The 9,910-nt window shown below is 41.5% G+C and overlaps 1 protein-coding gene across 1 annotated transcript; it reads right to left on the reverse strand.

Moving 5' to 3' along the window:
- LOC124073920 (serine/threonine-protein kinase pim-1-like) lies at nucleotides 1-4,677 on the reverse strand. Its single transcript, XM_046416485.1, has 8 exons — nucleotides 3,935-4,677; nucleotides 3,370-3,525; nucleotides 2,853-2,947; nucleotides 2,681-2,725; nucleotides 2,336-2,554; nucleotides 1,542-1,722; nucleotides 1,256-1,429; nucleotides 1-1,146 (listed from the first exon to the last, which is right to left on the reverse strand). The coding sequence occupies exons 1-8, from the start codon at nucleotides 4,110-4,112 to the stop codon at nucleotides 1,055-1,057; spliced, it is 1,140 nt and encodes a 379-aa protein (XP_046272441.1). The 5' UTR covers nucleotides 4,113-4,677; the 3' UTR covers nucleotides 1-1,054.
- Nucleotides 4,678-9,910: the final 5,233 nt, after the last annotated feature.

Raw genomic sequence — 9,910 nt, forward strand, 5'->3', positions numbered from 1 at the left:
AAAGCCTCTAATCACTTTTGCTTTTCAAGAATGAGTGACTGGGACCTTGCTGTGGAGGCATCATTAAATGAGAGTTGCTTTCCTTTGCAACAAGTCATTTTCTTTTGGTTGGATATTGCGACTTGTGCAAGACAGGGATTGGCAGAAACTCATCCAAGTCATGAGAGAAAGACACCTCAGGATTGAAGGTTCTCGGTTCTGTTCTGTTCTCGGCAGTGTCTGCATGTATTACCTTCAGCATTTTGCATGTAATGGTGCAGTGTGGTTGGCCCATGGATTTCTCTGATATATATGGACATTTTATAGAAGACCGAAATATACTGTACTTCATCAGACTGCTCACTTTCAACAGTTTCAGGGTGGTACCATTGGTATGCAGGGTCTGTGATAGCAATTTGGAAAAAAAAGCTGTTTGTGTAAATAGGAAGAAAGTAAGTAAATATGATGCCATGGGTTTTAAAAAAACATTTTAAAAACTTTTATTCATTATGCCAACATGAGTGAAGCATAAAGCAATGTAAAGTCATAAGCAGAGAGCACACTTCATCATTTTAGGTCTTGTCCATTCATTTAGACAAGCCTGTTTTATCTGATAGGATTATTGTTCTGCAATCAGTCTCAGAAACTGCAACAGTCTAAGTTGTTTCTTTTTTATTCTTATATTATATATATTATATTATTTTATATTATCACAAAATGACCAGTTGATAGATTAGTATCCATTTTTTTTTCCTTATGATGTGATATGGCTTTCGCCATAAGCACAAATCATAAGCAGCTCCTGACCCGGCCCAAGCTCTCTAAGAAGACGAGGAAAAACTCCCCAAAACCTTGAGGCCAGATGAAAAATGGGAAGAAACCTCGGGAAAGGCAATTCAAAGAGAGATCCTCCTCTCCGCGGACGGCCGGGGGGCCTAAAGGAACTGTAGTTGGTCTAACCGGAGCACCCGGAGAAAACCTGACGGTCCTGGTGAAGAAAAACTAGAACAGAATTAGTTCTTGTATTGTGAATGTATTGTATTGGCATGAACTCGTGTGTGAGTGTAGTGTTGGTTTATCTGAGCCATGGGTGAAGCTGGAGCTCCTTCAGGGTAGGTCGCAGCATGTAGGATGTGTTTAAACACTTCTGTAAGAAATCCTGGCAATCTGGAGGGAAAGAAAGATGAGAAAGTTGGAGCTGACAGCCACAGTGATTCCTCAGGAGGTGAATGGAAATGAACAGCTCTGTGTTTGCATATGAGTACGTTTTTCTTACCTCTGGACAGCTCATCGCTGATTGGCAGCTCATGTTTGAGGAAACCTGTGGTATCAAATCGGACTGTTCTGTGGAGCAGCTCATATAAGACCACTCCCATCTGCCACACTGTGGTGGGGCCGGGCCTGTAGGTATAATGACTGTACCACTCCGGAGGGACGTGTTGGGGGGTACCTACAATACACACAAGTGATAATAATTGAGGATGAAAAGCGTCTTTCTTTAAACATTAAAGTCACAGGCAGGTAAATTAGTGAGAGGCAGAAGAAAAAGCCAGATGGCTTACCACAGAAGACACGGTAAACTGATGTTTTCTTGAAGAAACAGCTCAGTCCAAAGTCAATGACACGAACACGCGGCACATCTGAGCTGGTCTCAATCAGGATGTTTTCCGGTTTGATATCCCGATGAAAGATGCGCTTATCCTCCAGTTCATTTGCTGCATCAACCAACTGTTTAAGTATGATCTGGAAGAGAGGGACACAAATAGAAAAGTGAGGGATCGGAGTGGGGAGACGGACTGTGAGGAGGTTCAACAGTTTGTGTCATGGCTGTGGGGTTTGGGTTAACTTTGGCTTAACTGCTGTGATTCAAAGCTGACAACAAACAACAGCAGGACAAAACTTTTGATCAGCAACATTTCAAACCCACAGACACCCAAAAAATGTCCATCAGAGATGGTCATAATTTCAGTTTGTTTTGTCATCCAAACCAGATTGCTCCCAACCTGTCTGAGAGCCTACACAGGTTGCTTCTTACTCCATCAGAGACATGGAGCCTCCTACAACATAAAGCTGTAAGAACATGTAGGACTTTGGTTTTAGGTTCTTCCTTGTGTTTCCACTGTGGAAAACCAGAATATTTTCCACAGACATGATGGAAAAGGTGACATGGTTTTAGATACCGAGACAAATGGGCAGCACAGTCCGCTGTGGCACAAAGAGGTGCTAATAAGAAACACAAGGAGAACCTGTGGCAATAGCTATATGTTACAGTATGTTACAGGTAAGTCACAAGTCATTAAGTTCTTGTTTGAAACACACACACACACACACACACATACACGCTCGAGCAGCTTACCTTTGCCTTGTCCTCCTGTAAGTGGCCTCTGTTTGTCCTGATGTAATTTAAAAGGTCCATACATGGCATTGGTCTTTCCAGCACCAGGATGAGCTCCTGGTCCAGATCATACCAGTCCAGGAGTGACACGGGTGCTGATTCCTCCATTAATCCAGTTCTTCCAGCTTGGAGTTTTAACATCACAGCCACCTCAGCTGAGAGTTCTTTCCCATTTCGTCTCTGAAACGTTGAAGCAAAAACAGTGTAAGAGAAGGAGAAGCTCCACAGGTTTAGAGAAAAGCGTGATTCATCAAACACACATTCACTGGGCTGAGTGCAGCGTCCTGTTTGGTGTTGCTCACTTACCTCTTTGCACAACACTTTGTCTTTTGCTATGTGTTTGATGGCAACCTACAAGACACAAATGGCACTTTGGTTAGCACTTCCTGATCAGACTGTGTGTGTGTACATATGAGTGAGTGTGTGTATGAGTGAATGTGTGTAAATGTATGTTTCACAATGTGTGTATCATACTCACAGGTAAATGATCTTCTTTGCGGTAGCCAGCAAACACACATCCACAGCCTCCTTCACCGAGATGATTCTCCTGCTGGTATTTGGCCTCAAATTCAGCTAAACAGACAAACACATGTTTTGTTTAGTTGCCAGGAGCATCAGTTACACATTAAAAAAGCTCTAAAATTAATCCTTTCTAGAGTGATTCTGAAAAAGATGGGCCGCCGTGTGGAACAAAGGAAACAAAATGTGACAACTTGCTCATCCTTTCTGGCATATACTCCACTGAAAACAGTTTGAAAACTAGATATTTATGAGCAGTGACTTTTGTGCATACATGTTTATAATGAATTTGATGCCAGGAGCACAGTTCAAACATGCTGCTATAGGGGCTACAAAAGGCTGGGGCAAAAACTCAAAACCACCTGTACATAACATTACACTGTGTTTCCAAATCAGGGCATCAGTGTGACCATTAATGTGACTGTTTTGTGTTGCACATTAACATGAAGTCAAAGCTTATGTTAATTACTACTTACCTCTTCGGGAATCTATCAAATCCTTCATGGTTGGCCGGCCCTTCCTTCTCTTTGCGCAGGGTTCTTCTTCATCAGCGGCAGCCTTCCTCTTTCCAGTCCTCTTGCTCACATCCTCCACTGTTGTACCGCACCTACTGGACTGTGTGCTGCTGCTCCCTTCAAAGGACAAGAGAAAAAGAGGACCACCAGGTTAATGACCAGTCACTAATGGAGAAAATAAGTCCATCTTTGTCATTCAGTGACTTCCAAAATAACAAACTAATTTTCTTTTCCAACATCTCTTAGTTAAAGAAATATTTCGTCATTTCAGGAAATACGCATCCCAACACATGCTTGAGCTGTTATTAGGTTAGCATAAAGACTCCTGAGGCAAAGGGAAAACAGTTCGCCTGCTCCCTTCCAAACTGAAAATAGCCGCATCAAAACCCTCTAAAGCTGAGACATTAAAAATCATTTTTCATTATGGTCTCATGGTCTTTCTCTGTGAATGTAGGTTTGGTTTTGTTTGTTCAGGTTTGACATTTAACTAATGATGTTGAACGCTAACTTCACATGATTCGCTTACCATTGCCAGTGTCCGCAGACGAGGCCGATCCTGATTCCTTCTCAGCCTGGTTGTAGTTCAGTCTTCTCCTCTTTGTCTTTGAGAGTCCATCTTCACCTTCTCTGACTTTTCTCTTCAAGTTCTTCTTGAGCGATTCCTTCTTAGTGTCGCTCAGGGGTTCAGAGTTGTTATTTGACATGATGATATTACAGAAATTTCAAATCTGATAACTTCCAGTAACAAGTGAATGTGGATCCAACACGTGTGTGCGTGTGTGAGCTCTCTCAGGGATCAAAGGAACGTGTTCTAGCAAACAGAACCCGGAATGTGCTTTGATGATATGAACTGGCTGGTGTTCCAGAATATGCAAATTAGAGTGTACAGTAACTTGTATGAGAGATGTCAAGGTAAATTATCATTATTATTGTTTTCATATTTCTTTAGTTTTACCCCCCCAAAAAACGTAGCCAATGAGTTTCCATGAGTTTTAGGTCACTCACGAGAGGTGCAAAAACTCCAAGGTTTTCCATATCCAAAGTGTCATACATCATCTGAACTGCACAGAAGGGCCATCTGAGTAGAGTGGAGGGCTGAGTCGTTCTTAACTGGCCAGTTAGCTAACGCCCAATAAACCACACATTCTTTGTGCAATTTTTGGGTTATGATAGTGAAAACGACTGATCTGTAAGGTCAATGATATCCTGTGGTGCCTTCTGTGATGCACGGAGAATAGTTTGCATTTTCAAATAGACTGCAGCCAGATTGTGTCGTAACCGCTCTGTTAATCCTTCAGTGTTACTGAGACAGTTTCACTTTTTCTGAAAGCTGCACTGAATCAAGTTCGAAGTCATCATGTCTAAGTCGTTTTGCACTACTTGGTCACTGTATGTGAGGACGCAGAGCAGTGACATGCTTCTCTGTAGCACAGGTGCACCACAGGAAACAGTTTTGGCTCATTTTCTGTTCACTCTCTATACTTTGGGTACAACACTCCAACCTGCCACCAGGGTAACGACCTCCACATCAACGTTGGTAAAACCAAGGAGCTGGTGGTGGAGTTCAGCAGACGCCAACACACCCCACCCGCACTGGTGAACATCCAGGGAACAGACATCGGGAGAGTCACCTCCTACAAGGGTGTTCACCTCAACAAAAAGAGCCAAAACAGACTCTTCCTTCTCAGGAGGCTGAGAGCCTTTGGAATACAGGGTCCACTCCTCACGAGCTTCAACGACTCTGTGGTGGCATCAGCCATTTTTTATGGTGTGGTCTGCTGAGCAGGCAGCATCTCTGCCCGGGACAAAAAAAGGGTGGACAAACTGGTGAGGAGGGCCAAAAAAAAGTTGTGTCGTATCTGCCAAGGCCCACAGCTTACAGAAAGAATGGACAGTGGAAAAGTGACAGAAGGTTGTCTGTAGAGGACATCCTGGGCTTTCCAGTGATATGTCATGTCATGGGTTTGCATGCAGGGAACTTTACTTTTTTTCTTTATCAAGATGGCCGCCATACCAACAACCACATTTTATGGAAAGAGGAGAGGTAAGTCAAATATTCTTTATCTGTTGATATTTTTTCCATGATAATTATATATATTCTTGTTTATTGACATATCAGTAACAATATTTTTACATCTGAAAACAGTTTTATTGTTTCTGTTTTGAAATAACAGTAATTTAATGAATGTCAATTGTAGTGGACACCAGGATCATTTTAATGTATTTAATGACTGCACATTGTTGAGAAAAAAGTGAAGCAGAGAGGATTCTATACGGGAAAATAGAGTGAGATTCAGATTTGGAGCTGCCAGATGAGGAAAAGGATGAGGATGAGTATCAGCCTGTGATAGGGGAAGATGGGGATGAAGAGGGAGAGGAAGAAAATGCAGGAGACAGAGTCAGAGAGAGACCAGGAAAGTCATCGTGCTCTGTGGGCCAGGACTAACTTGTATGTTTTAATTGGTTTCAGCCGATTGTATTCAATCTTATTGTCATTTTTAGAGTTTTGTAATATTTGTACTATGTGTAACTGCTGTTAAATATATGTAAGTTTTCTATATGCTCATGATTTTGGTCAATAGGGAGTAATATCACATCCATGACAATGAAATTACTGCATTAATCCAAATTGATGTGTAAAAAATTTAACTGGTACTCCTTTTATTAACTTGAATTTATTTGTGTTTTTTTTTCTTCATCCATCATAATAGATTCACACCTGTGCTACCTGGGTTTCCTGCCTTTCAACATGACTGCTAAAATATGCAGAGGAAAAAGAAATGCAGAACTGCTTATGTTCTTATGTCTTATTCTATAGTTCACTGTTGAGTTAAATACAATTGGTTTTTTGTCCTTGCAAGCTACAAGCAACAAGCAACAGAAAAGTGATACAGAATTTTACTGTTTTTGATCAAAGTAAATGTGTTCTTTGGTTAATATCACTCTAAAGACATAATCTGTTCATTTTTTATATTCTGAATTCACTTCTATTTTCACACGGAAATCGTCCTGTTGTACTCCACAGTGGACATGATGTGAAATTAAAATGCTAAATATATTCAAAAAAATCAAAATTGTATGATGTTTTTTTTTAGGTCCAAATAGATAGGAAATCACACAAAAAAAGAAACTGTAAGACACTTTTTTTTCTTCAGTTCTCAGGAGGAGATGCACTGGGCTGTACTGTATGTGTGGCTACTTTGTGGTTATGTGGGCTCTTTCTAGTAGATAGGCTTGTGCTACATATCACATCTTATATGCAGATTTGATTTCGTATTTGTTCATTTCAGTTCATTTGTGTGGGGTGGATGAATTTGTGCAGGTAATTTTGAACTCTGCTGGCTGAGGGGAGCAAAGAATGGCCTCCAGAAACTTTTTGAGCAAGAGTTGTTCAAGGTCAAGGTCAAGGAGATTTTTTTTTATTGTCATTACAACCGTGTGTGTAGTGCATACAGCCATGACACAACGTTCCTCCAGGATACTACATGGTGCTTAAAAAAGGAGTACAAATATTGAGTATAGAGATAAAAAAAAGCATGAGTCCGAAATACAACAGTACAATAAAAGTATAGACAACAAGACAATAAACGCACTGTGATGAATTCTGAACTGAAGTCTATGAACAGCATTAGCACATATGTCCTTATTGTCCAGGTGGGTGACGGGCAGATGGAGGGTGGTGGCAAAGCCATCGTCTGTAGAGCAGTTGGGACGATATGCAAACTGCAGCGGGTCCAGTGAGGCCGGCAACAGGGTCTTGATGTGACTCATAACAAGCGTCTCGAAGCACTTTTATATTTGTATGTATATTTGTATATGTGACCAGTTCATAGAATGACAGGACACGAAAAATTATTTAGTTGTGGTTCTTTAATACCCCGACTGTCTTCGAACAAGAACAGCATTAACTTACCGGTAGTTAAATTTTGGGGTACATGGCTGTCAGAACATGATAAAACAAACCAAAGTAGACAAAACAAAACAGACAACAGTAGTGGCCAAATCCTCTCCTATATGAACAGGAAATAAACATACATGAACACATTTCTAGCCACTTTTCACATTGTCACTGACATTTTTTGTCATACACGTCAGGTTTTAACATGCATATGCAAAACATATAATTTTTAAACCCAAATCCACTCATACTGTAACCAGAACACAGTAAATGTGTGCACTTACTCCTAACCTGTAGCTTGAGAGCCCTGTCCCTCTCTCGGACGTAGCACACACACAGCTCCCTATCTCCCCTCTACATGGGTAACAACACACGATATGATAAACAATTTATTATTATTTAACACTGTAAATATCTTAATGACGATTTCATTAAACTATCTATAGGGACTTACGCTGACGCGGGACAATCGGGGTCTGCTCCCAGCGCAACGTAGACTAAATACACACCTCGACCGACGTGAAACAGGAGCAAAGTCACATATGTGCTCAGTTGGCTCACCGCACTCCTATCGTCCAACGCCACCAAACACACTCCCAGCGGAACACGGCTATCTGGTTCTCCTTGCACACATGCGATAAACACACACATTCGCCATTGCTTGTGTGGCGGCGCGAGGGCGAGACCTCCGCGTGCTAGAGAAAAGGGGCTATGGAAATCGACACCAGTTCCCAGACAACGCCACCCTGGCAGTTTCACCCAGGGAATTCTTTGCGTCCTGCCACAATCGTGCTCGGAAGACGACTGTTTGCACGTACATAGGTCTCATGTGATCTCCGTGCCCTCGCGAGATTCTCAGTCCGGCTGGCCCCACAGCGACGTCACGCGTTACAACAGGACACTAATAAAAAAAAACATAGTAATCCCTATCCACTTGGTTACATATATTTAGATTGTTACGAGTGCTGTGCTTATCCGTCATTATTTGACTCATGGTTCAACTGTTCACAATTCATAGAAACATTGGTGTCTGGTCAAATAGTGACAATTATGTAAACCCCCTGTTCAATGAATTTTGTGCAAATACTCAAAGTATGGATTTGAATCTTTTCCTGTGTTTTGTGTTCAGCCTCTGATTGTGAAGGAAAAGGCAGAGAACCTCATACACCAACCATTATTTGGTTTAGTGTAATACATTATCAGTGTAGCATACCCTCCGAAAGATGGTGAGAGACTCGACTGATGGTTTTAAGGTTTATTGCCGATCCATAAACCAGCTCTGTGAACCAACGTGAGAACTTGTGCCTCCTCGGGGGGTTGCAATAATCAATTTAGATGTTGTGTCGTTTCTGTTTTGCTGTCTTAAAAAATTTTCTCCTGTAACTTACTTTTCTCGTTTGCCGTTAATTCCTTTCTATCCCAACAGTTTTTTGGTTTCCCCGGCAACGCCACACAAGGAGTCAGTGCGATGTAGTGATTTTCAAAATAAAATCTCCCTATTTACAAAACAACCGTTAACTCAATAACGGGCGTAACATATAATTACTATTTTTACATACATACATACATTACACACACAAAACAAGAAACAGCAAATACAGAACAAAAGAAATGGGTTTGCTACACTCCCACCAAAATTATGAATGTTCCATATTAAGTGAACTATGAATAATTTTCTCAATAAGAACAACATAGCTCTTCTGTAGCCAAAAGCTTAAGAAGCCTCAAACAACAGAACTAACTTCTGCACTGGGCGCTCTAATATGGAAAGTTTTGCAAGACGCTCACATTTCTTGTTCAGACTTTTATCTCCTACTGAGATTTTTACTCTTCTTACAAGTCCATCCTTACTACTAATAGTTTCTATGACTCTTGCGAGTCTCCATTCACTTCTGGGTGACAGTTCATCTTTGTCCATCACTATATCACCCACCATTAGATTTCTCCTCGGTGTGTGCCACCGCTGTCTTGTAGTGATGTTGTGCAGATATTCTCGCTTCCACCTACTCCAGAACTGTTCCACTAGAAACTGTACACGACGCCATCTTTTTACTCCATACAAGTCCTCTCTAGAAAATGTGCCTGGAGGAGGGAGTGCTGTACTGGCTTTCATGTTGATCAGATGATTGGGAGTGAGTGGTTCAAGGCTGTCAGGGCAGTTTAAGTTATCCACAGTAAGGGGTCGACTGTTGACTATGGCCATAGCTTCATAGAGGAGAGTCCGCAATGAAGCATCGTTGAGTCTGCCTTGAGAAGATGACAGTGTAAAGCTCAGAATGCCTTTGACAGTTTTAATCTGGCGTTCCCAAACGCCTCCTGCATGACTGGAGTGGGGTGCATTCATGACAAAATCACACTGTTTCTGTGACAGAAATGTGCTCAGTCTCTGTGAGTCAAGCTCTTGTAGAGCTGTCTTGAATTCATTCTTAGCACCAATAAAGTTAGTGCCTTGATCACACTGAATTTGACGGACTGCACCTCGAATAGCAATAAAACAACGCAGGGCGTTGATGAAGGTGTCAGTGGACATATCCTCTAACATTTCAATGTGGATGGCTCGTGAGCAGAAGCATGTAAAGAGCAGGCCATATCGTTTATGTTGTT

Source organism: Scatophagus argus, chromosome 16 (assembly GCF_020382885.2).
Source record: "Scatophagus argus isolate fScaArg1 chromosome 16, fScaArg1.pri, whole genome shotgun sequence".
Taxonomy (NCBI): domain Eukaryota; kingdom Metazoa; phylum Chordata; class Actinopteri; family Scatophagidae; genus Scatophagus; species Scatophagus argus.

What these genes read in the sequence shown, in the direction of transcription:
- LOC124073920 (XM_046416485.1), bottom strand. Translation starts at nt 4,112, where the DNA reads ATGTCAAATAACAACTCTGAACCCCTGAGCGACACTAAGAAGGAATCG. An exon ending in TTTGATAGATTCCCGAAGAG is followed by an intron (nt 2,948 to 3,369) that starts GTAAGTAGTAAT and finishes TTGTCTGTTTAG; the next exon opens with CTGAATTTGAGGCCAAATAC. An exon ending in CAGCGATGAGCTGTCCAGAG is followed by an intron (nt 1,147 to 1,255) that starts GTAAGAAAAACG and finishes CTTTCCCTCCAG; the next exon opens with ATTGCCAGGATTTCTTACAG.